The following is a 26,384-nucleotide window of genomic DNA, read 5'->3' as shown; positions in this document are numbered from 1 at the left end:
CTAGAAGAAGTCAAGTTACGCAAATTCAAACGCGACACCATTGACTATAAATTAAATGAGGCCTACACATGGGCAGAGGTGTACGCTAAACGGCGATTCAACAGCAATACGAGACAACAACCAACCTCTTCGGATGAGAGCGTAGTGTCAGATAGCGAAGTAAGTGCAAGGAGGCAACCAATAAAAACTACACAAGCACAAAGACCCACAGCGCAATCCTCCGATTCCAACAATATTGCCACTGAATCACCACCGACTCCTTTTTTAGCCACGGACCCACCGCCAAGCAAACCCCCGGAGATTCCCATCACAACTACTGGAGAAAAAAATCGAGAAGAGGAAAAGGAAAGAGAAAAACAACGAGAGAAAGACAGAGAGTTACTGAAGAAGACAGGATTGAGAAGCCAGACCAAGATCTCATAATAAATATTTCACACTATACCCTTTCCGACTTTGAAAAAAAGATACTCAACAAAGGCACATCATTTGTCACCACGTATCACACGAATGCCCTGGAAACGGAGGTAGCACTTTTCAAATTTATGAGAATTCTTAGGCTACGGTACTTCTTCACAGTCCTAAACCCAACAACAGATGAAACAGAAGCGGACAGACGATTTAAACCTAAGAGTAACTTCATGCCACCCATGTCCGCCTTAGAGATGGGATTGCCTTTGTGTGTTGGAGAAAACGCAACAAATAGCTGTTTTGTCTTTCTGAAAGTTTGTGTTCTTTCTATATAGTACAATATGGCCCTTCTAACATCTAATGTATGTAAGGCTCTTTCTGCTACTGTTTGTGGTTTTGGAAAGAAAACCGGTAATTCCACTGACTGATTGATGTGGAATGCTGAAATGACTTTTGGTAAGAATTTTGGGTTTGTTCTAAGAACCACTTTATTTTGGTGTAACTGCATAAATGGTTCTTGAATTGTAAAAGCCTGCAGCTCACTTACTCTTCTGAGTGACGTGATAGCTATGAGGAAGGCCACCTTCCATGTGAGGAATTGTATTTCACACCTATGCACAGGTTCAAAGGGTGGCCCCATTAGTCTGGTAAGTACTATGTTGAGATTCCAGACTGGGGAAGGTGGTCTTCTTGGTGGAATGACTCTTTTGAGTCCTTCCATGAAAGCTTTAATTGCTGGTACTTTAAACAGGGAAAGATGTTGCCTGTTTTGTAGGTACGCTGCTATAGCTGCAAGGTGAACTCTTATAGAGGTATATGCTAAGTTACATTGCTGTAAGTGTAGTAAATAGCAAATGATTTGTTTAGTGGATGCGTCCAGAGGGTTGATTTGCTTACTGTTACAGTGTATAGCAAACCTTTTCCATTTTGCTGCGTAGCATGCTCTGGTGGTAGGACGTCTTGCTTGCTTAATGATTTCCATACATTCTGGTGGTAGATCTAAATATCCAAACTCTATGACCTCAGGAGCCAGATCGCTAGGTTCAGTTGTTTGGGATCTGGGTGCATTATTTCTCCATGGTTCTGTGTAAGATGCATGGGTAATAATCTTAGCTTTTGATGTGGTACTTGTGAGAGTTGTAGCAGTGTGGTGAACCACGGCTGTCTTGCCCACGTGGGTGCCACTAGTATCATTGTCATTGAGTGTTGCTGCAGCTTCCGAACCAGTAACGGAATTAGTGGTAGAGGAGGGAACGCGTAAGCAAATTTGTTGGACCAATTTATCCATAGTGCATTGCCCTGGGACCGTTGGTGTGGGTACCTGGATGCGAAGTTTTTGCATTTTGCGTTTTGATGATTGGCAAACAGATCTATCTCTGGTTGCCCCCATTTTTGGAAGAATGGCTGCAGTATTTGGTCGTGCAGCTCCCATTCGTGCACTTGCTTAGACTGTCTGCTTAGGATGTCTGCTATCTGATTTTGAACTCCTGGTAGGTGTTCTGCTAACAGATAGATCTTTTGAGGAATGGCCCATCTCCAAATGTCCTGTGCTAGTTTGGATAGTTGGAGAGAGTGTGTCCCCCCCTGTTTTTGAATATAATACATTGCAGTCATGTTGTCTGTTCTGATCAGGACTGCCTTGCCTGTTATTTGCATTTGGAAAGCTTTTAGTGCTAGAAACACTGCTAATAGTTCCAGGTAGTTGATGTGCAGTTTCTTTTGCTGCACACTCCACTTCCCCTGCACTGTGTATTTGTCCATATGCGCTCCCCATCCTGAGAGCGATGCGTCCGCTGTTATTATTACTTGTGGAATTGGCTCTAGGAACGACCGTCCCTTGGAAATGTTTTCTGTGTTCCACCACTTCAGAGAGCGGTACGTCCGGTCGTTTACCAACACCAGATCTGTAATCTGACCTTGAGCCTGATTCCACTGTGTCGCTAGACACTCCTGTAGTGGACGCATTTGAAGTCTGGCATGTGGTATTAGCAGTATGCATGAGGACATCATGCCTAATAGTTGCATAAACACTCGTGCTGGTAGTGAGTGTTGTGGTTGAAATCTTTGTATTAACCCGACCATTGTTTGTATCCTGACTGGGTTGGGGTATGCTATTGCCTTTTCTGTGTCTACTGTAGCCCCCAGGTATGGCTGAATCTGGTTTGGTTGCAGGTGCGATTTTTTGTAGTTCACTGTGAACCCTAGGTGGTGCAGCAATTGAATTGTCTTCTGTGTGTTGTGAAGACATTCTTCTTTTGACTTGGCCTTTATTAGCCAATCGTCCAAGTATGGGAAGACATGTATTTGTTGTCTTCTTAGGTGTGCTGCCACCACAGCTAGACATTTTGTGAAAACTCTTGGTGCTGTTGTGACACCGAACGGAAGGACTTTGAACTGATAGTGTTGTCCTTCCAACACAAACCTTAGGTATTTTCTGTGGGCTTTGTGAATTGGGATATGAAAGTAAGCGTCTTTTAGATCCAGTGTAGAAAGAAAGTCCCCTTTCTTCAGTAAAGGGAGTACTTGTTGGAGCGTGACCATGTGGAAATGCTCCGAATTTATGTAAGCATTGAGAGGTCTGAGGTCTAATATGGGTCTTAGGGACCCGTCCTTTTTGGGGATCAGGAAGTATAGAGAGTATACTCCTGTTCCTTGTTGATCTTTTGGGACCTTCTCTATTGCATGCTTTTGTAGAAGTGCTAGAACTTCTTCTCTTAACAATGTCAGATGATCGTGACTCATTGGACGCTGTTTGGGGGGGATGTTTGGTGGGGTAGCTGTGAGTTCTAGGCAATAACCATGTTCGATAATTTGTCTCACCCACTTGTCTGATGTGATGTTTTCCCAGACAGGTAGGAACTGTGATAGACGTCCCCCGACCGGTGTTATGTGGTCTGGGGGGAGTTCTATGAAGTCACTGTTTTGGTGTTGAGGCGTTGCGGTTGTTATTATTTCCGCGGCCTCTACCCTTGTTGTTGTTACCTCTGTAAGTGCCTCTTGAATTACCTCTGGGTGATGTTGGTGTGAAAGAGGTGGATTGCTGATTCGTTCCTGTATTCTTTGAGCCCCCTCTATAGGTGGATCTACGAAAGGAACCTCTGTGTGTTGGCTGTTGCAATGCTCCCATTGACTTAGCCGTTTCTGTATCTTTCTTCATTTTTTCTAAGGTCTCGTCTGTGCTTGAACCAAACAGTGTCTTCTGATCAAAAGGTTTGTTCAGTAGGGCTGTTTGTACTTCTTGTTTGAATCCTGAGATTCTAAGCCATGCGTGCCTTCTTAGCATGACACTGGTGTTAATAGATCTTGCTGCAGTGTCTGCTGCGTCTAATGCGCACTTAATGGAAGTATTGGTTATTATTTTACCTTCCTGTATTAATTGATCTGCCTTTTTCTGATGTTCTTTTGGGAGATGTGTGATAAGTTTCTCTAACTCATCATAATGTGCCCTGTCATAACGTGCGAGTAGTGCTTGTGTATTGGCTATACGCCAGCTATTCGCTGCCGGTGATGCTACTCTTTTGCCTGATGCATCTATTAACTTTGACTCTTTATCTGGTGGAGGAGCCTCTCCTGTAGATAATGAGTTTGCTCTTTTACGAGCGTTTGAGACCACCAGCGAGTCTAGAGGTACATGCCCTTTAATAAATATTGGGTCCTTTGGAGCCGCTTTATATTTTTTATCAATTCTTGGGTTTAACACCCTGGCTCTCACTGGGTTTTCGAATATTTCCTCTGTGTGACTAAGAAGACCCTTCAACATAGGAAGAGTACCTGATGTTCTCTGTGCATTAGGTAGAGTCTCTAACAAGAAATCCTCTATTTGAGGTTCTGTATGCATATCTAGTTTGTGATATTTCGCTGCCCTATTAATGAGCTGCACAAAACCTGTGTTATCATCAGGTGGTGAAGGCTTTGAGGGATATAGCTCTGGGTCGTTGTCCTCATCTGACCCTACATCATAATTTTCCCATGGGTCCTCCTCATCTGGGATAGTTTCGTCATCCCCTTGAGGTTCTCCCTCCCCTAGATCACTGTCTACATCTGACTGAGGTGTAGCTGGACTTGGTGTGGAAGGTGTAGGAATATTTGGCCTATTGTGAGGAATAGGAGAAGAGGTTGTGACTTTATGTCGAGGAGAAGCAGGAGGAGTTATATTTGTCTCCATTGTTCTCTTTTTTGAAGGAAGAGGTTTATCTTCTGACTGTTCACTCTTTCTCTTCTTCGTGACCACTTTCCCAGTTTGTGGATCAATAAACAAGATCTTTTGTTTGGGATCTGTCTGTTGCTCCTGAATCGGTACCGAAGATCCTGGTTCCGAGAGGTGCTTTTGTTTTCGATCGTCAGATCTTGTTGTTTTCGACACCGAATGTCTGCTCGATTCGGACTTTCTGGGTATCGAGTGTATCTTGGACGATAAATCATATTTATGTTTCGGCATGGAATGTTTCGATACCGAGCTTTCCCTTGTATGTAGCCTCGGTGCCGAAGTCGATGTCGCCCTTTTCTCGGATCCGACATGGTGGGGGTCCGAGTGTTTCGGTTTCACTTTCAGTTTCGTTGCCGGGCCCGAGGGCGGGGCGTCGGAAACTTTTTTCTGCGGTTTGACCGGGCCCGAGGGCGGGGTCGTTACCGCACTGGGTCGGTTTTTCGGTAAGGGGACGTCGTCACTCACGGTTTGTTGCTCGATGAGTTCTTCAACCTCCGACTGGTCCCCTTCCGACCCCGACTGGTCCTCTTCTTCCTCGATTTGCTCGTCTCCGAACAGCTCCAGGATCGCTTCCGCCTGCATTCTGGAAACCTCGTGTGTTCGAGCTCGACGATTTCTAATCGTTAGCTTGGAGGAGAATGCTGCACAGGCTTCGCAGTCCCTGGATTCGTGTTCAGGCGATAGACAGAGGTTGCACACCTCGTGTAGGTCCTTGTGTGGGAACTTAGCACCACACGATGGACATTTTTTGAATGGAGTCCTTTCCATGGACTCCGGGCTTGACTGCGTCGAGAAAGGCCTCCTGTTCTTCGACGTAGATCCAAGTTTTTCTCTTCGATTTTGAATTTACAACGCGTCGGAATGGAAATGAAACGCGTTCGATAACAATACCGTCGAATTGGAAAGGGAATACGCGCCGATAAATCACTTTTTTCTGAAGTTGCTCTGGAGCGTCTCGATCCTCATCCGAAACCCGATGGCGGAAAAAAACAATCTAAGGATGGAGCCGATGCCCATGCGCACTACCAACTAAGGGAGGAGTCACCAAGATACAAAAGACTCTCCAAGAGAAAAACAAAGTGCAATCATCCGAGCCCAACACCAGATGGCGATCTATTCATAATGTACCATCTGCAGCCCATATGCCTCGAACACAATATTAAAAGCACTGAAATTTCTGTTTAGGCAGGCTTAGCAGCGGACAGTATTTTCTTATGCTGGGTGGAATTCTTCAGAAAACAGAGTCCATAAAAAGTAAAAATAAGCAGCTCAGAAAACCCCCATTCAAATTCAAGTCTTTAGGTAACGATTTCAATAAGTATAGTAAGGCCTGAGACTGAAATTAGAAAAAATTGCACCGTTCTTCATAGTAGGAGACGGTGCAAGCAGAACCACTCTTAGAAAAAAAGAAACAAAGACCGCCCACACCCCAAAGTCAACAGATTAGGCAGAACAACAGTTGCAGCAAAATTACAGTCAGGAAGCACTAAATACAGCGTATGATTATAATGTAGAAATGGGCCTAGAAAGTAATTTGCCTAACATGGTAAATGTCTGTCAGTGGTTAATGGAAAATTTGTATTGGATGCCGCTTAAAAAGTTAAATTTAGGGAACAAAACCCAAGACAACAAGTCAGCCTGGCAAATTAGATGTGTTCAAAGTAGACTTTAATGGTTGGCTGTGATGTGACCCTTTGGTCTCTCGAAAGATATGTGTTTAGAAATGTGTGCAATCTCGAATATTTATTCATGAAAAAGACTCAAAATGGTGAAGGCTAGCTGAAACAGTGACATGAATGAAATAACAATAATCTTGAGATGGGACATATGTGAGCATTTCCAAATGTCTACATTCTATCCAAATCTGGGGAGTTTAGACTGTGAAGGATAGGGCACAAAACCGATTATAAATGTACTCTCCTCCTGAATGCACTGTATAGTACTTATAAAGGGCTAATAACTAATAGAAACAAACATTTGGAATTCGAAAAGTTTGACTCTTACTGTGATCCTGTAGTCCGTGACTCTCCCTCCACAACCTTCACTGATAGATGGAGGCTCTTCCAGAATAGAACGCGAGGTACTCAAAACATGCAGGAAAATTTCTCCTCCATGACTACTTAACATATGGCTTATTACTTTGGACCCAGATTTACGGGGCTGTTCCAATAAAACAGAACGACCTGTTAAAAAATTAAAATAATGTATAAGTTGCTTCCAAACACGAAAGATGCATATTTGCAAGAATTATAAACCTTTACAAATTCATTCAGTTCCAGAGCACATCCTCAACAGGTTCAAACTTTCTCCACTGAATATAAGAAATCTTCATTATTCAGACTTGAGAGTAATCGAGTAAAAGCTGCAAACATGTTAATTAAACTACGAAGCTGAACTGCCTTGTGCACTCAGAGTTTCACCCTAGCATTCATCCCACAATTGAAAACTAGTGATGCATTAACAGTAAGGCAATCAGTATATATGCAGTGAAATAAAGCAAAAAGTCAGTACAACTTTAGGAGTGCAAAAGAATGCACCTGGGAGGCGGGAAACGCATTATGAGATAGGATAAGTGTTAAATATGAGTGGTGTAATGGATAAACAGGCATTGGCAAAGAAAATTGTATTGGTTTGCATTTTGAGTAAACTACAATATTTTTTTAAAGGGCGCTGCAGTGAAAAAACCCCCCAAAAAACATTTTGATCTGTATATACTGCATTTCTGAGTTAAACTACTTTAAATAATAATTTAATTTACTTTTGAGATGTAAAATAGTAATTTATGCATTATAATGAAAATGGTAATGATAAAACCAAACAGTCAATGGCATGAGGCGAGAGGGATAATACTGTGGGGCAGAGCCAAAGCCCACGCTGTTAAAAAATTGGTAACAATAGGTCAACCGACAGCTGCACTGCTTAGATAGACTAAAGAGGGCGTGATAAAAGTACCCTGGAAAACTATAATGATAATACAGCAAGATAATCTACAGTGAAAGCGGTCAATGTGTAGCAGCAACAATGCATACTTAACTATCACAGAGGTACAGGTGCATATAAGGACCCCTTATCGGGAGCTACTGATCTTTTCATCTCAGACAACACTTACTGAAAGAAAACAAGCATGCATGTAACACAGGAAAATGCACACACAAAACATAAAAATATCCCTTTCCTAGACAACAAACCAGACCGACTCAAAATACGTACAACACAACTTCCAGAAGTATCAATTAACGAGGCTAATTCTCATTCTGCACTGAAATGCTCTAGCATAGCAAGCATTCCATAATCACATCAAACCACTCTTTATCTCACAGAACACGAACACAAACACAAGCCACAGAATTTCTGTGACATTTTCTGAAATTTCACCTCGACAGATTGCAGGAGTTAGCCCCACAACAAGGGATGGCAGCTCTTCACGGTAATCGTTGAAGCCAGGTACTTCAGAAAAGGAATGCTACTGAAACTCCTCCAAACCAGAAATAATGCCCTGACAAGTGTAACAGGGATCACAGGCACTTTCTTGTCCTGAATGGCCAAACACATATCGGGAGATGTACACACCTAAAGATACTAGTCCTTACGCACAGCAGATCAAACGTTGCAGTAATACTGATAATAAAGAAACAGTCACACCACAGAAATGCTCCCAACCACCGCTCAAAATAATATGACCCATTTAAGCAACAAATCCCAAAACCAAAGATAGAACCTAGATGTATCTTTCCAAAGCTACAACCTATGGTTTAGATTAACTGTTCCTAACAGCACCGTTGCAGCTGTCCCCTCCCTCACTATGTGATGATGTAACTACCTAAGAGCACTAATGCCTTCAGGCAGATCGGTAGAGGATACACCATATTAAATATAGCAGCATTTTAGCAACATCTCGCCATTGCTCACATAGGTCCTCTATGCACAGGACCGAATATGCTACTTACCAGTATGCATCTGTTCTTGGCAAGTAGGGCTGCTGACATTCATATCTGTGCATAGATCGCCGCCTAGTGTTGGGTCCTGATGATTGCACATTGTTGTCCTGGAAGAGTCTTCGAAGTATCACGAGATAGGTGGCTCCTCTCCTGGACTACAGTGCGCATGGGCATCGACTCCATCCTCAGATTGTTTTTAGCCATTGCGGCTAAGATGGAGTGAAACTCAGTGAATGATGACCATGCTATAAGTATATGTGAATTCTGCAGCTGCTACAGGCGCCGGGGAGGAGGGCGGGCGATATGAATGTCAGCAGCCCTACATGCCAAGAACAGATGCATACTGGTAAGTAGCATATTCGGTTCGAGGCATGTGGGCTGCTGAATTCATATCTGTGCATAGAATACATAGCAGTCCCCCCATTAGCGGCGTCCGCTTGTGCCAGCTGCAGCAGTTTGGAAAAGTGTTTTGAGAACAGCCTGCCCTACAGCTGCCTGCTGTTTGGAGTGCACATCAACACAGTAATGCTTTGTAAATGTGTGTGTGGTAGACCATGTGGCTGCTCTACATATGTCTTCTAAAGGAATGTTTCCAAGGAATGCCATAGAGGCCCCCAACTTTCTGGTGGAGTGGGCTCTTGGTGGAATGGTAAAGGTACGTTTTGCTTTCAGATAGCAGATCTGGATGCATTTAACGATCCACCTAGCAATGCCAGCCTTGGAAGGAATATGCTACTTACCAGTAGGCATCTGTTCTTGGCATAGAGGGCTGCAGAGTGGTACATTATGAATAGATCGCCATCTGGTGTTGGGCTCGGATGATTGCACTTGTTTTTCTCTTGGAGAGGCATTTTGTATCTTGGTGACTCCTCCTTTGGTTGCTAGTGCGCATGGGCATCGGCTCCATCCTTAGATTGTTTTGCCATAGTAGGGTTAGATGGAGTAGTATGATAGAATACAGATTGAAATGCCCATGTAAGTGTATCTAAATAAGATATTGTTGGAACAGACACAGGTTTCCGGGGAGGCTGGGAGGGCATGTACCACTCTGCAGCCCTCTATGCCAAGAACAGATGCATACTGGTAAGTAGCATATTCCGTTCGAGGCATATGGGCTGCAGATGGTACATTATGAATAGACTATACAGGAGTTCTCTCCCTAGCGGTAGTCGCCTGTGTCTGTTGCAACAGTCTGAAATAAAGTCTTTAGTACAGCTTGTCCCACTCTAGCTTGTTGTGTTGTGTGCACATCTACACAATAGTGCTTTGTGAAGGTATGCGGTGTAACCCAGGTAGCTGCTTTGCATATGTCATCTAGTGGAATGTTTCCCAAGAATGCCATAGATGCTCCTAGTTTACGTGTAGAGTGAGCTCTAGGAGGAACAGTTAATTTGTATTTGTATTTGTATCTGGGTTTTATATCGCGCCAAATCACCGACAGGTCTCAAAGCGCTTCTGACCAAGTACAGCAACAAGAGGAAGGTAGAAGGGATGTGGAATGCCGACCTATATTACGGGGATGTAAACGCGTCCCTGAAGAGCAGAGTCTTCAGGGATTTCCTAAAGCGGAGAAGATTGGATTCTCTACGAAGCACCTCCGGTAGCTTATTCCAAATGGTGGGGGCTTGGACTGAAAAGGATCTGCCACCTTTGGTTGCCATTTTAAAACGTGGGCAAGATAGCAGAAGGGAATTGGAGGATCGCAGAACTCGCTTGGGTTCATACACTTCAAGCCTCTCTTTTATATAGGTCGGCGCCTGCCCATAAATTGCTTTATGGCAAATGCACAGGCTCTTGAATTCAACCCGTTGCTTTATAGGGAGCCAGTGCAACCTATAAAGTAGAGGGGAGGCATGGGTCCGTCTGGGTAATCCGAAGATTAGCCGTGCTGCGTCGTTCAAGATGACTTGTAGACGATTTATTGCATTTTTTGGAAGATCTAGGTATAATGCGTTCCCGTAATCGATTGTGGAAACTATTGTGGCTGAAACAATGCTTCGAGGCATGTTCGTTGAGAACAGAGGGACAAGCTTTCGCAACTGCCTAATCAGGTTGGTACATGATCCAACCACAGCGGATACTTGGTTGGTCATCGAGAGCTCCTGATCGAGTTTCATACCAAGACTCTTTACACTAGGACATGGCTTTGGGGTAGGTCCGAGTTCTTGGGGCCAGAACAGATCGTTCCAGGGGGAGGCAGAGGTTGAAACTACAAGGACCTCCGTTTTGTCTGGATGAATTTTTAATAGGTTGGACGTCATCCAGTTTACTGTAAACCGTAATATCTTTTGGGCCATGGACTGAGCCGATGTTGTGTTTTCAATACTCAGCAGCAGCTGAGTATCATCGGCGTAGTTAAAAACTTTACAGCCCATGTTTGCCAAAGAGTCTATCAGTGGCTGCAGATCAAAATTAAATAGAAGTGGTGAGAGTGCGGACCCTTGCGGGACTCCACATACCAAGGCGCCAACGTGAGATACCTGATCTGCCAGCTGGATCCTCTGCGTCCTCCCTAGCAGAAAGGCCGTTAGCCATTGGAGAGCTTGTTCTTTTATCCCGGACATGGCTTGTCTGTCCAGGAGCAGTGCATGGCTGACAGTATCAAACGCCGCTGAAAGATCTAATAGTATCAGGGCGCTTGGTTTTTTACTGTCAGCCATGCATCTGAGCTCCTCCAGTACCGACAGCATTACTAGTTCCGTGCTATGGTGGGCACGAAAACCAGCTTGCCGCTCCTGGAGTAGGTGATGTGATTCCAGGAGGGGTGACAATGATTTTAATACATGCTGTTCTAGAATTTTTGACAGAAACGGCAGCTGGGAGATTGGCATGTAGTTCTTCAGGCTAGTTGGATCCGCCCCAGGTTTTTTTATCAGGGGTCTAACACGTGCCTCTTTAAAGGTAGTTGGTAATGATCCTGTAGCTAATGAGTTATTTAGGAGGTCTAGGATCTGGTCCTCCAGATTGGGAATTGCTAGCCGAAAAACTTCGGGAGGGCAGGGGTCAGCAGGGGAGCCTGACTTGGTTGATATAGCTAGTAGTCTGAGGGTAGTGGAGTCAATATTAGGAAATCTAGTAATAATAGGGGTCGAGGGGTTTTGAGGGAGCGATGACGTGGTAAGTATAGTTGAGCTGTCTTTCTTGATATCTGACAGGATAGTCGCTACTTTTTCAAGAAAGTATCCTTGAAAGGTGTTACAGTCAATCTTTGCCTTTAAGTAGCATATTTGTATACATTTTACAATCCATCTGGCAATGCCTGCTTTAGAGATGGGATTGCCCTTATGTGTAGGAGAAAACGCTACAAATAGCTGTTTTGTCTTTCTGAAAGCTTGTGTTCTTTCTATATAATACAATATTGCCCTTCTGACATCTAATGTATGTAGGGCCCTTTCCGCTACCGTCTGTGGTTTCGGAAAGAAGACCGGTAGTTCCACTGACTGATTGATGTGGAATCCTGAAATTACTTTAGGCAAGAATTTTGGGTTTGTTCTAAGAACCACCTTGTTTTGGTGTAACTGCATGAATGGTTCTTGAATTGTAAACACTTGTAACTCACTTACTCTTCTGAGTGAAGTGATAGCTATGAGGAAGGCCACCTTCCATGTGAGGAATTGTATTTCACACCTATGCATAGGTTCAAAGGGTGGTCCCATTAGTCTGGTAAGTACTATGTTGAGATTCCAGACTGGGGAAGGTGGCAGTCTTGGTGGAATGACTCTTTTGAGTCCTTCCATGAAAGCTTTAATTGCTGGTACTTTAAACAGGGAAAGATGTTGCCTGTTTTGTAGGTACGCTGCAATAGCTGCGAGATGAACTCTGATAGAGGTATATGCTAAGTTACATTGCTGCAAGTGTAGTATATAGCAAATAATCTGTTTAGTAGATGCGTCCAGAGGGTTGATGTGATTACTGTTACAGTGTACAGCAAACCTTTTCCATTTTGCTGCATAGCATGCTCTGGTGGTAGGACGTCTTGCTTGTTTAATGATTTCCATACATTCTGGAGGTAAATCTAAATATCCAAACTCTATGACCTCAGGAGCCAGATCGCTAGGTTCAATTGTTTGGGATCTGGGTGCATTATTTCTCCATGGTTCTGTGTAAGGTGCATGGGTAATAATCTTAGCTTTTGATGTGGCACCTGTGAGAGTTGTAGTAGCGTGGTGAACCACGGCTGTCTTGCCCACATGGGTGCTATTAGTATCATTGTCATTGAGTGCTGTTGCAGTTTCCGAACCACTAATGGAATTAGTGGGAGAGGGGGAAAAGCGTAAGCAAATTTGTTGGACCAATTTATCCATAGTGCATTGCCCTGGGACCGGTGGTGTGGGTACCTGGATGCGAAGTTTCGGCATTTTGCGTTCTGATGATTGACAAACAGATCTATCTCTGGTTGCCCCCATCTTTGGAAGAATGGCTGCAGTATCTGGTTGTGCAGCTCCCATTCGTGTACTTGTTCTGACTCTCTGCTTAGGATGTCTGCTATCTGATTTTGAACTCCTGGTAGGTGTTTTGCTAACAGATAGATCTTTTGAGGAATGGCCCATCTCCAAATGTCCTGTGCTAGTCTGGATAGTTGGAGAGAGTGTGTCCCCCCCTGTTTTTGAATATAATACATTGCAGTCATGTTGTCTGTTCTGATCAGGCCTGCCTTGTTGGTTATTTGCATTTGGAAAGCTTTTAGTGCTAGAAATACTGTTAGTAGTTCCAAGTAGTTGATGTGCAGTTTCTTTTGCTGCACACTCCATTTCCCCTGCACTGTGTATTTGTCCATGTGCGCTCCCCATCCGGAGAGCGGTGCGTCCGCTGTCAGTATCGCTTGTGGAATCGGTTCTAGGAACAACCGTCCCTTGGAAATGTTTGTTGTGTTCCACCACTTCAGAAAGCGATGCGTACGGTCGTCTACCAACACCAGATCTGTAATCTGACCTTGAGCCTGATTCCACTGTGTCGCTAGACACTCCTGTAGTGGGCGCATTTGTAGTCTGGCATGTGGTATTAGTAGTATGCAGGAGGACATCATGCCTAACAGCTGCATAAACACTCGTGCTGGTAGTGAGTGTTGTGGTTGAAATCTTTGTATTAACTTGACCATTGTCTGTATCCTGATTGGATTGGGGTATGCTTTGACTCTTTCTGTGTCTATAGTAGCCCCCAGGTATTGTTGAATTTTGTTTGGTTGTAGGTGGGATTTTTTGTAGTTCACCGTAAACCCTAGGTGGTGCAGCAATTGAATGGTCTTCTGTGTGTTGTGAAGGCATTCTTCTTGTGACTTGGCCTTTATTAACCAATTGTCCAAGTAAGGGATGACATGTATTTGTTGTCTTCTTAGGTGTGCTGCCACCACAGCTAGGCATTTTGTGACACTCTTGGTGCTGTTGTGACCCCGAACGGAAGGACTTTGAATTGATAATGTTGTCCTTCCACTACAAACCTTAGGTATTTTCTGTGGGCTTTGTGAATTGGGATGTGAAAGTAAGCGTCTTTTAGATCCAGTGTAGAAAGAAAGTCCCCTTTCTTCAGTAAAGGAAGTACTTGTTGGAGCGTGACCATGTGGACATGTTCCGAATTTATGTATGCATTGAGACGTCTGAGGTCCAAGATTGGTCTTAGAGACCTGTCTTTTTTGGGGATTAGGAAGTATAGAGAGTATACTCCTGTCCCTTGTTGATGTTTTGGAACCTTCTCTATGGCATGCTTTTGTAGCAGTGATAGTACTTCTTCTTTTAACAATGTCAGATGGTCTTGACTCATTGGACGCTGTCTGGGGGGGGATGTTTGGTGGGGTAGCAGTGAGTTCTAGGCAATAACCATGTTGGATAATTTGTCTCACCCACTTGTCTGATGTGATGTTTTCCCAGACAGGTAGGAACTGTGCTAGACGTCCCCCGACCGGTGTTAAGTGGTCTGGGGGAAGTTGTATTAAGTCACTGTTTTGGGGTTGGGGAGTTGCGGTTGTTATTATTTCCGCGACATCTACCCTTCTTGTTGTTACCTCTGTAACTGCCTGTTGAATTACCTCTGGGTGACGTTGGTGTGAAAGAGGTGGATTGCTGACTTGTTCCTGTACTTTTTGAGCCCCCTCTATAGGTGGATCTACGAAAGGAACCCCTTTGTGTTGGCTGTTGTAATGCTCCCATTGACTTAGTCGTTTCTGTGTCCTTTTTCATCTTTTCTAAAGTCTCATCTGTGCTTGAGCCGAAAAGTGTCTTCTGATCAAAGGGTTGGTTCAATAAAGATGTTTGTACTTCTTGTTTGAACCCTGAGACTCTAAGCCATGCATGTCTCCTTAACAGGATACTGGTGTTGATGGATCTTGCTGCAGTGTCTGCCGCGTCCAGGGCGCACTTAATGGAAGTGTTAGTTATTATCTTTCCTTCCTGTATTAGCTGATCTGCTCTCTTCTGATGTTCCTTAGGGAGATGTGTGATGAGTTTTTCTAACTCATCATAATGTGCCCTGTCATAGCGTGCAAGTAGCGCTTGTGTATTGGCTATGCGCCAGCTATTTGCCGCTTGTGATGCTACTCTTTTGCCTGATGCATCTATTAATTTTGACTCCTTATCAGGTGGAGGGGCTTCTCCTGTAGATGATGAGTTCGCTCTTTTGCGAGCGTTTGAAACTACAAGCGAGTCCAGAGGTACCTGCCCCTTGATAAATATTGGGTCCTTAGGAGCTGCCTTATATTTTTTATCAATTCTTGGGTTTAACACCCTAGCCCTCACTGGGTCTTTGAATATGTCTGCTGTGTGACTGAGAAGACCCTTCAGCATAGGTAGAGTACCTGATGTTCTTTGTGCAGTAGGTAGTGTCTCTAATAGGAAATCCTCTACTTGAGGTTCTGTATGTAAATCTACCTTATGATATTTTGCTGCCCTATTAATGAGCTGTACAAACCCTGTGTTATCATCAGGTGGTGAAGGCTTTGAGGGATATAACTCTGGGTCGTTGTCATCATCTGACCCTGCGTCATAATGTTCCCATGGGTCATCCTCATCTGGGATAGTGTCATCAACCCCATGAGGTTCTCCCCTGTATCACTGTCTACATCTGACTGAGGTGTAGATGGTCTTGGTGTAGAAGGTGGAGGAATAGTTGGCATAGTGTGAGGAATAGGAGAAGAGGGTGTGACTCTAGGTCGAGGAGAAGTAGGAGGAGTTGTATTTGTCCCCATTGTTCTCTTTGTAGAAGGAAGAGGTTTGTCTTCTAGCTGTTCATTCTTCCTCTTCTTCGTCACTACTTTGCCAGTTTGTGGATCGATAAACAAAATCTTTTGTTTCGGATCTGTTTGCTGCTCCTGTGTCGGTACCGAAGCTTTTGGTTCCGAAAGGTGCCTTTGCTTCCGATCATCAATGTTCAGTGTTTTCGGCACCGAGGATTTGCTCGATTCCGATTTTTTCGGTGTCGAGTGAGTCTTCGACGGCGAAGCATGTTTCGGTTTCGACATGGAATGTTTCGATGCCGAGCTTTCCCTCGCATGAAGCTTCGGTATTGAAGTCGATGTCGACCGCTTCTCGGATCCGACATGGTGGGAGACCGAGAGTTTCGGTTTTAGTTTCGGTTTCGTTGCAGGGCCCGAAGGCGGGGCGTCGGAAACTTTCTTCTGCGGTTTGACGGGGCTCGAAGGCGGGGTCGTTACCACACGGGGTCGGTTTTTGGTAAGGGGACATCGTCACTCACGGTTTGTTGCACGTCGAGTTCCTCGACATCCGACTCGTCCCCTTCTGGCCCCGGCTGTTCTTCATGATCCTCTTCTTCATCGAGGTGCTGGTCTTCGAACAGCTCCGGGATCGCCTCCGACTGCATTCTGGAAACCTCGTGTCCTCGAGCTCGACGGTTTCTAATCGTCGACTTGGAGGAGAATGCTGCGCAGGCTTCGCAGTCCCTGGATTCATGCTCAGGCGATAGGCAGAGGTTGCACACCTCGTGTAGGTCCTTGTGTGGGAACTTAGCACCACACGTTGGACATTTCTTAAATGGAGTCCTTTCCATGGACTCCGGGCTTGACCACGTCGAGAAAGGCCTCCTGTTCGTCGAGGTAAATCAAAGTTTTTCTTCGATGTTGGAGTCGAAACGCGTCGGAATGGAAATGAAATCGCGTTTGATAACAATACCGTCGAATTGGAAAGGGAATACGGGCCGAAAAGTCACTTCTTTCCGAAGTCGATCTGGAGCGCTTCAATCCTCATCCGAACCCGATGGCGGAAAAAAACAATCTAAGGATGGAGCTGATGCCCATGCGCACTAGCAACCAAAGGAGGAGTCACCAAGACACAAAAGACTCTCCAAGAAAAAAACAAGTGCAATCATCCGAGCCCAACACCAGATGGCGATCTATTCATAATGTACCATCTGCAGCCCATATGCCTCGAACATAGGGTTACCTTTGTGGTGTGGTGCAAAGGCGACAAAGAGTTGCTTAGTTTTCCTAAAATCCTTGGTCCTATCGATGTAATACATTAGGGCCCTTTTGACGTCAAGGGTGTGGAGCATCCGCTCCGCCAATGACTCGGGATTTTGAAAGAAAACAGGTAATTCAATAGTTTGGTTGATATGGAATTGAGACACAACCTTGAGAAGAAATTTAGGGTTCGTGCGAAGCACTACCCTGTTGGAATGAATTTGAATAAATGGCTCTTGGATAGTTAGGGCTTGTAATTCACTAACCCTCCGTAGCGATGTAATTGCTATGAGGAAAGCCACTTTCCACGTCAAGAACTGAATCTCGCAGGAATGCAGTGGTTCAAAGGGAGGACCCATCAGCCTGTAGGACCACATTGAGGTTCCACTCCGGAGCTGGTGGAGTCCGCGGAGGAATGACTCGTTTGAGTCCTTCGAGAAAAGCCTTAATGGCAGGCACCCTGAAGAGGGAGAGGTGCTGCCTATTCTGGAGATAAGCGGCCATTGCAGATAGATGAATGCGAATGGAAGCATAGGCCAGATTACATTAGTACAGATGGAAAAGGTAACAGATGATATTCTGAATAGAAGCATCCAGCGGGTTAATGTTGTGGTCTGCACAATAAATGACAAACCTCTTCCATTTTGCCGCATAGCATGCTCTGGTGGTGGGCTTCCTTGCCTCCTGAATGATGTCCATACAGTCAGAATGTAAGTGCAGGTAGCCAAACTCTAGGACTTCAGGAGCCAGATCGCCAGGTTGAGCTGTTGCGGATCTGGATGCTGAATGTCGCCATGGCTCTGCGTCAGAAGGCTGGGTGTGAGACGTAGCCTTTGATGCGGTACCACGGACAGTTCTAGAAACGTGGTGTACCATGGTTGGCGAGCCCACGTTGGAGCAACCAGGATGAGAGTCATCGAGTGCTGCCTGAGCTTGCGTGCCACCAGCGGTATCAGAGGTGCTGGGGGAAAAGCGTACGCAAATTTGCCTGACCAGTTCATCTATATCGCATTGCCCTGCGACTGTGGGTGTGGGAACCTGGCGGCGAAGCTTTGGCATTTTGCGTTCTCCCTTGTGGCGAAGAGGTCGATCTCTGGATGACCCCATTGCTGGAAGTACGGCTGGAGTACTGATGGATGTATCTCCCACTCGTGCATTTGGTGGCTGTGCCTGCTGAGCAGGTCCGCCATCTGATTGTCCTTGCCCGGGAGGTGTTCTGCCATGAGGAAGATGTTTCTCTGAATGGCCCACTTCCACATGCTCTGAGCCAGATGAGACAGCTGCGGAGAGTGTGTTCCTCCCTGCTTCTGGATGTAGTACATTGTCGTCATGTTGTCCGTCCGGATCAACACGACCTTGTTGCACAGATGTACTTTGAATGCTTTTAGTGCCATGAAGATTGCCATCAGTTCCAGAACATTGATGTGCATCTTCCTCTGCTGTTGCGTCCAAAGTCCCTGCACAGTGTAATGGAGTACATGAGCTGCCCATCCCTGGAGAGAAGGGTCCATCGTCAGGATGATCTGTGGCACAGGCTCTTGGAACGGTCGGCCCTTGCAAAGGTTTCGTGGAGTCCACCAATGCAGAGAGTTGTATGCCCGACCGCTCACCAACACTAGGTCTTTTAACTGCCCGTGAGCCTGAGTCCACTGACGTGCTAAGCACTCCTGAAGCGGACGCATATGTAGTCTCGCGTGGGGGACTATGGAGATGCAGGAGGCCATCATGCATATCAACTGCATGAACACTCTCGCTGGAAGCGAGTGTTGAGGTCTGAACTTTTGGATCAGCGATTGAATGCTGCTGACTCTCACTGAATTCGGCTGTGCTGTGGCTGCCAGAGTATTTATGGTCGCACCCAGATACTGCCGTATGTGGGCGGGCTGGAGGTGGGATTTGGGGTAATTCAGTGAGAATCCCAGATCGTGCAGGAGCTGAATGGTGTGGGACATGTGGGCGGCACACTGCTGGGCTGACTTCGCTTGGATGAGCCAGTCGTCCAGATAGGGGTAGACGTGGATGTTTTGTCTCCTGAGATGTGCCGCCACCGTCGCCAGGCACTTTGTGAACACCCTGGGTGCCGTGGTGACACCGAATGGCAAAACCTTGAATTGGTAGTGCTGGTTTTGGATGGTGAACCTGAGGTATTTCCTGTGTGAAGGGTGCAGTGGAATGTGGAAGTACGCATCCTTTAGGTCTAAAGTTGCGAGAAAGTCCCCTTGCCTGAGCAATGGGAGCACTTGCTGCATGCAGGGTTAGCACGTGGAAGTGCTCCGACAGGATGTAGAAGTTGAGTGGCCTGAGGTCCAGAATGGGTCTGAGGGACCCGTCCTTCTTTGGTATGAGGAAGTACAGGGAGTATACCCCCGTGCCTCTCTCCTGCAGTGGCACAAGCTCTATTGCTCCTTTTTGAAGCATGACGATGACCTCCTGCTGCAATAAGTGCAAGTGCTCGTCTGACATAGGACGGTGTTTTGGGGGCATGTTGGGTGGAGTGGATGTTAACTCCAGACAATAACCGTATTGGATAAGTGTTCTGACCCACCTGTCCGTGGTGATGGACTTCCAGACGGGCAGGAACTGCTGGAGTCTCCCCCCGACCGGTGTTGTGTGGTCGGGGGGCAGTGAAAAGACGTCACTGTTTGCTGGTGGCAGAGGACCTGGAGCTGTTGTTGCCATGTCCTCTGCCCTTGGCGCTGTTGCCGCAATAACCACCTCGACTCTTGTTGGCATAAGTCGTCTGGGTGTTGCCCTTGTAGTGTGTCGTGGATTGGGAAAGCTGACCCCTTGAGACGCCTCTAGTGTTGGAGCGACGAAAGGACCCACCCCGAAACTGCTGGGACTGCAAGGCACCCATGGATTTTGCAGTGTCAGTGTCCTTTTTCATTTTTTCTAGGGTGGTGTAAACGTCTGGGCCAAACAGGTGATCTGGGTTAACCGTATTGAAGTATTACGGGGTTCCCAAGGCCTACACGCTCCAGAGATTACCCACTTACACACAAGAACTGTTGGCACGGAAACTGTAAAATGCAAAGAACAAGTTTATTAAGACCCCATGGGGTGGTGGTACACTCAAACAGCACCCTTCGGTAATGCAAGAGGTATCACCCCGAACACCGGTGTGACCCCGTTTTTATACAATTTTGGGGCAATAAAAGATAGGCGGCATAAGTTAAGACACAGTTTTAGAGACATATATGGTCATGTTTTGGAACACTGCCAGCTCATTGGTGGGTTTCAAACCCGTTGGTCAGTTAGCGGCACATTCCTGAGGGTTTACGGGTCAGTAAGAACTGCGCATGTGTGGCTTGACCAGTACTAAAAATAGCCTGTTGCTGGGCAGATGAGAGTGGTCAGTGGAACGGACAAAGGACTAAAGGGCACGTCGGCCACGAGGCCGCTCATGGTCTAAGATGGCCGCTGCAACATTCAAAAATGGCGTTTATCGTATATAGCCAAGTTAAGGAGGACAACGTGTAGGTTCAGCTAGTCGCTAATCCAAGCGGGCCAATTACGACAGACGACCCTTTTAGCGTTTAGCTGAATCTACCTCATAATGAACATACTCTGGATGTTCGTCCTCGATGTCTATTAACATAATTTGTGTCACCTCTTTGTGTAGCATTATTTTGTCTTGGGCAAGAGCTCGCCTCGATGGTAAGCAAGCTGATAGACACATTGAACATAAGGTAGGGCCACATTGGATACACAAGCATATAAAGAACATTGCTCCCACAAGTATGCAGAGAATTGTCAACAGTTTCCAGCCCCAAGTTGCAATCATGGACCAGAACCATCCAGAAAGTGTCCAAGTTCCATTGTCCGGGTGTATTTCGGCAGCTATCTTATGCAGCTTGGAAATCGCATCATACACAGATGGAGAATTATCAGGCACGTAAACACAACAGCTGCTTCCGATGATTCTACATGCCCCCCCACGATCAGCCAAAACAACATCCAGCACCATCCTGTTTTGGAGGGTGACAATTCTGGAAATCTGCAGTTCTTCGGTAATATTCCCCAGGGCAATAGCAGTGTCATTCGCAACAGCCTCGACAACGCGAGTCAGCCGTCTGATTTTCCGGCTGTTCAATGCAGCCCCCACAAAGGAGAATAGTCCCAGATTGAAATCCACATACTGTTGTAATGCAGTGTCCGTTTGATCAATGTCCTCTAAAGCAACAGTTCGCTTAACTCTGTTCAAAACAAAATCGTGGTACAGAGTATAGTCGTTATGATACATCGGAGGGGCAATGAATACAGGAGGTAGCACAAACGATACATAGCATGTGCCCAACCACCCCACCGGAAGCTGATGGTACCCCTTCGTTCCACAGATGAAGTAGGTGTTTCGAGATGCAACAAATGAAATGCCATTCGGGCTATCAAACGTGAGAGTAATATTACATTCACTTTTCCCCACTGCAATCGTGCCCTTGTTTCTGATGCATAAATCGGCTTTGGTGGCAATGACATTTATAACATGAGCACTGGATACATTCACGTTTCGCTGATTGCTATATATTCGTGGGGCAGACACATTATCAGGCCTGTATTCTTCCCATTCAAAACGTGTACCCTCTGCCCGTGGAAACCCATCCTTGTCATGGGGACATTCTTTATTTAGGCGAAAAAGCACCCCCCCTTTTGTTGGCCATCTCAAAGTAAAGAGGAGAGTGTACCAGGCATTGCAAGACCCATTGTGCGAAAACGGGAGTGGAATAAGTGGGGTGCCCCCTCTCTTCTGGTGCCCAGGCAACATTCCACACACCCAGCAGTTAGAGGTATTGGTCATGTTATGCGTGTGGTGAAGAATCTGAATGAAACTGTTATTTAAATACGTTTGGCGATGGCGTTCTTCATGGAAGGGCAATGTAAAATGGAAATGTTCAGACGGTGCCGGGGTAGTCGGCAGCAAATGTTCACGTACAGGCACCACAAGTTCGACTACCCAGGCTATAACAGCTATCACCACAATGGTTAGAAGAAAAAGAAAGGCACCCAACAGTTTCTTGTCACGAGATGCCGTTGATGCCATAGTTCAAGAAAGTCTGTGCAAAGTCTCAAGTGACACAAATTGTTCACAAGTTTTCACAAATAGTCTCAGATACACATACGTGTATACCTAAAAAAGAAAAATGCGGTGCTGAACTCCGAGGTAGCCGTTGTTTTCTTCTCCGGGCCAAGACGGGTGTCGCTACTCTGGCAGAACTGATCCCCCCCCCTTGGAATTCCCGGTTTCCGTTTCACAAACCTGGAGCGGTTACCAACCAGTCATAAAAAAAAGGACAAAAAAAAACTTCTTATCGCGGACGTAGATTGTAGCGCTCTCTTCCGGTAGCAGATTGGTCCGGGAAGGCTCCCTCCACTTCGGCCGACGTCACAGCTGGGCTCTTTTCTTTCTCCAAGATCTCCTTATAATCAGTCAGCACAACAGGAGTCACCAGATCCGGAGAGACTCGGCGACAATGTGTCGAATGCACCCACCGCTTCCTGTTGGTCACTCGTACGGCGGTGCGGGTCGCCAGAAGGACCTGCTCGGGGCCCTTCCACCTGGGCTCCAGACTGCTTGCTCTTTCAAACGAACGGATCATCACATGATCCCCAGGACGAAGATCGTGGCCCTCTCCAGCAGAGTTGTCAGGGAGCGCTTCTCGAACCTGTTGGTGAATAGAGAGCAAATCATTTGTTAATCGTGCCAAATAATCATTCATCATAACACAAGGCACATCATGTATTAATCGCGGCTTGGGCACCCCCCAGATATTCATGGGGCGGCCAAACACCACCTCATAGGGCGTAAGGCCAGTTCGTGAGTGGGGTACTGATCTAAGAGAGAGCAGTGCTAGCGGCAATGCATCTGGCCACTTCAACGATGTAGACGCCACGATTTTGGCCAGCTTAAGCTTCAAGGTGGCATTGTACCGCTCGACCAAACCTGCTGACTGAGGGTGGAATACAGCGTGGAACTTTTGCTGAATCCCTAACCCCTTCAGTACATATTCCACAATCTTTCCAACAAAATGGGGCCCATTATCGCTCCACAGAAATTTGCAAACTCCAAAGCGAGGAAAGAACTCCTTAAGCAACACCTTAGCTGTTGTCAAAGCTGTATTGTCTTTCGTGGGGTAGGCCTCAACCCATTTGCTAAAAGCACACACCACCACTAGGACGTACTTCAGGTTGTTGCAGCGCTCGAGTTGGATGTAATCCATTTGAAGCACTTCAAACGGTGCTGAAGGTGGAACGAACCCTCCTTTCGGAGTATGGGTCCCCTTCCCAGGATTGTGTTGCAAGCATACCAGGCAGGTCTGCACTACTCTCTTTGCAGTATTCGCAATCTCAGAATGTTCCCAAACTCGTGTTAAAAGCCGGGTGATTGCAAGAGCTCCGACATGGGCCAGTCCATGAGTCATCTGGACCATCGCCTGTAAATAAGCGCAGGCAATTTCCACTTCTCCATGTCTTTGCTTCTCCAACAACCTTCATCATCTAGCACCCCCTCTGCTGCCCAAGCCGCAAGCTCAGATTCTGTAGCTGATTTTTGAATATCCCGTATCTCTGCTCTAGCATCACTCCATCTCTCGGCCTGTGATTGTACCACGTACATAGGGGAGCTAGTTCGGGACATAGCCGTCTGCCTTGCTATGCTGTCTGCAAAGGCATTTCCTTGACCCACTTTATCCGTGATCTTTTTATGGGCACTGCACTTCACTATCGCTACTTTCTTGGGGCAGAGCAACGCATTTAGGAGATCACGCACTAACTCTCCGTGCATAATGTGCTCTCCGTGTGATGTCAGAAACCCACGTTCCCTCCAGAGAAGTCCGAAGTCATGGGCCACTCCAAAGGCATACCGGCTGTCTGTGTATATGTTCACACATAGGCCAGCACTCAATTCGCAGGCTCTTGTTAAAGCTATCAGCTCTGCTGCCTGAGCCGATTTTTGTGGTATTCTAGCTGTTTCAACCACCGTCTTAAGAGTCGTGATCGCATATGCTGCGGAAGTCGTACCATCTGGCAGCCTCAAACACGATCCATCAACCCACAGTTCCCCATCCACATCTGGAAGTGGCACATCCTGTAAGTCAACACGACCCTTTGTCTGTTCCTCAGTCAGGAAAACACAATCATGATGTTTTTCTTCCTGACCCTCCTCGGCCGGATAGGGCAATAAAGTCGCGGGGTTCAAAGTAGCGCATCTTTTCAATGTTATGTGTGGCGCTAAAAGTGTCAGCTCATATCCTGTAAGTCGTGCACTCGTGAGGTATTGGGTCTTTGTTTGGTTTAACAGGGCATCTACTGCGTGAGGAACTAACACCAACAGTTTGTGTGATAACACTATGCCCTCACTCTGTCGTATGGCTACTGCTGTTGCCGCTACCGCTCGAAAACACCCAGGCAACCCTCGTGCTACAGGATCCAAAATGGCAGAGAAGTATGCACATGGTCTCTGCTTATCCCCGTGTAACTGCACTAACACTGACAACGCGCACCCATCATTCTCATGCACGTACAATGTGAAAAGTTTCGTGTAGTCTGGTGTTCCTAACACGGGTGCAGAACAAAGGGCCTGTCTCAACTGTTCAAAGGCTTTCTGACATTCGTCTGTCCACTCAAGAGGCATCGGTGTAGTTTTGGACAATAATGCTAGCAGAGGTTTTATGATATGTGAGAAACCCATAATCCATTGTCTACAAAAAGATGTCAACCCTATAAAAGCACGCACATCTCTCTGCGTGCGGGGGACTGGTGTGTCTAAAATTGCTTGAATTCGATCAGATGTTAATGCCCTCCCCTCCTTAGACAACAGATGACCGAGGTAGGTCACCTGGGGTCTACAGTATTGAAGCTTTTTCTTGGAGACCTTGTGATTGTTTTGTGCCAAAAAGGAAAGCAACGCAAGCGTACTCTGTTCACATTGTGCATAGGAGTCGGCGGCAAGCAGAAGGTCATCCACGTACTGGATGAGCGCAACGCCAGACTGCAATTCGAAGGAATCTAGTTGTCGTTTCAAAGCCTGGCTGTAGATGCTAGGGCTCTCAGTATATCCTTGGGGAACTCGACAAAATCTATATGATTTATTATTGAGCGTAAAACCAAACAGATATCTACTATCTGGATGGACAGGGATAGAAAAGAACGCATTCTTTAGGTCGATAACAGTGAAAATGGTGGCCGTCGGAGGAACCAATGTAAGCAAGGTCGTAATATCGGACACCACTGGGTATTGGGGAATGACAATTTTATTTATTTCACGCAAATCAATAATAAATCGATAGATCTTGCCATCTGAGTCTCTCTTAAGAATTGGTAGAATAGGGCTGTTACAGACATTATAAGGGACCTCCTCCACTACCCCTGCAGAAATCAAATCCTGGACAATGTGTGTTAGTGCAATTTCGCCTTCCTTCGAGATCTTATACTGTGGCACTCGTGGTAGGGGGGCCCCCTCCTTAACGGTAATGTGTATTGGTGGAATACGCATCCCTCCCACATCCGTATCTGATGTCGCCCACAACGTGTGCGGCAGAGAGGCCAAAGCGGGAACATCTAAAATGACACAAAATCTGTCACGTTCAGGGCAATCATCAGGGTCAGGGTAGTTATCATTCAGAATAACCCGCACTCCCTCTGGAGCGCAGCGTATTGTTGCTCGAAAATATTTAAGCAAGTCAATGCCCAAGATATTATCTGGGGTATGGGGCGATAACAAAAATTGGCCAAAACTAAAGTACTTGTCAATGCATAGTGCAAGGGGCTTGGACAATGGGCTGGGGGAGGGTGTGCCATCAAACCCTACACACGTAATCATTTCGCCAGACAGGGGAGCCCTCGGAACCAAGTTTTTCGACAGAGCGCTACGAGTAGCTCCTGTGTCGACTAGAAACTGATCAGTAGAACCCAAAATACCCGCTGTTACATATGGACCTTGCTGATCTACTGGCACTTCAACTGATTCCTTACCCCATCCTACGCAATCCTATGCATGCACATAATCCTGATGTTCCACATTCTCTCCTTCCAAAATCTGATATTGATTCCGTCTATCAAACGTATTTCGTTCGTCCTGGCCACGGCCCCTCTCCTCAACCTGTCTACGATCACCTCCTCCACCTCTCATTCCAGTATAACCTCCTCTTGACCTTCCACTACCTCGCCCACGCTGGCTACGCTGTTCACGAAGTACCGGACAATCGTCGGCCCAATGCCCAAACTCCTTACAATAAGCACACTGATCCTCCGCAATGTCCGTACGACCATACGATGCGTTACCTCCACCTCGTCTACCTCTCTCATTCCCTCTACCCTGTGTTCCCCGAACCTGCGCCAACATCACCTTCGTTTTCAATTCCTTCGTCTTTTTCTCTACACTTTCTTTAGCCTCCACCTCCTGCCGCTCATAATACTGAGCCATAGTTAACAA

At 46.1% G+C, this 26,384-nt stretch overlaps 1 protein-coding gene across 1 annotated transcript in view; it reads right to left on the bottom strand.

Moving 5' to 3' along the window:
• INTS13 (integrator complex subunit 13) overlaps positions 1-26,384 on the bottom strand; it is a 397,661-nt gene that overhangs the window by 186,523 nt on the left and 184,754 nt on the right. The window contains exon 11 of the mRNA XM_086920218.1: positions 6,620-6,798. Within this exon, the coding sequence (XP_086776344.1) occupies positions 6,620-6,798 (179 nt within the window). The remainder of the gene's footprint in view (positions 1-6,619; positions 6,799-26,384) is intronic.

Source organism: Lissotriton vulgaris, chromosome 1_1 (assembly GCF_964263255.1).
Source record: "Lissotriton vulgaris chromosome 1_1, aLisVul1.2, whole genome shotgun sequence".
Classification (NCBI taxonomy): Eukaryota; Metazoa; Chordata; class Amphibia; order Caudata; family Salamandridae; genus Lissotriton; species Lissotriton vulgaris.
This window is presented reverse-complemented; position numbering and strand designations above follow the sequence as displayed.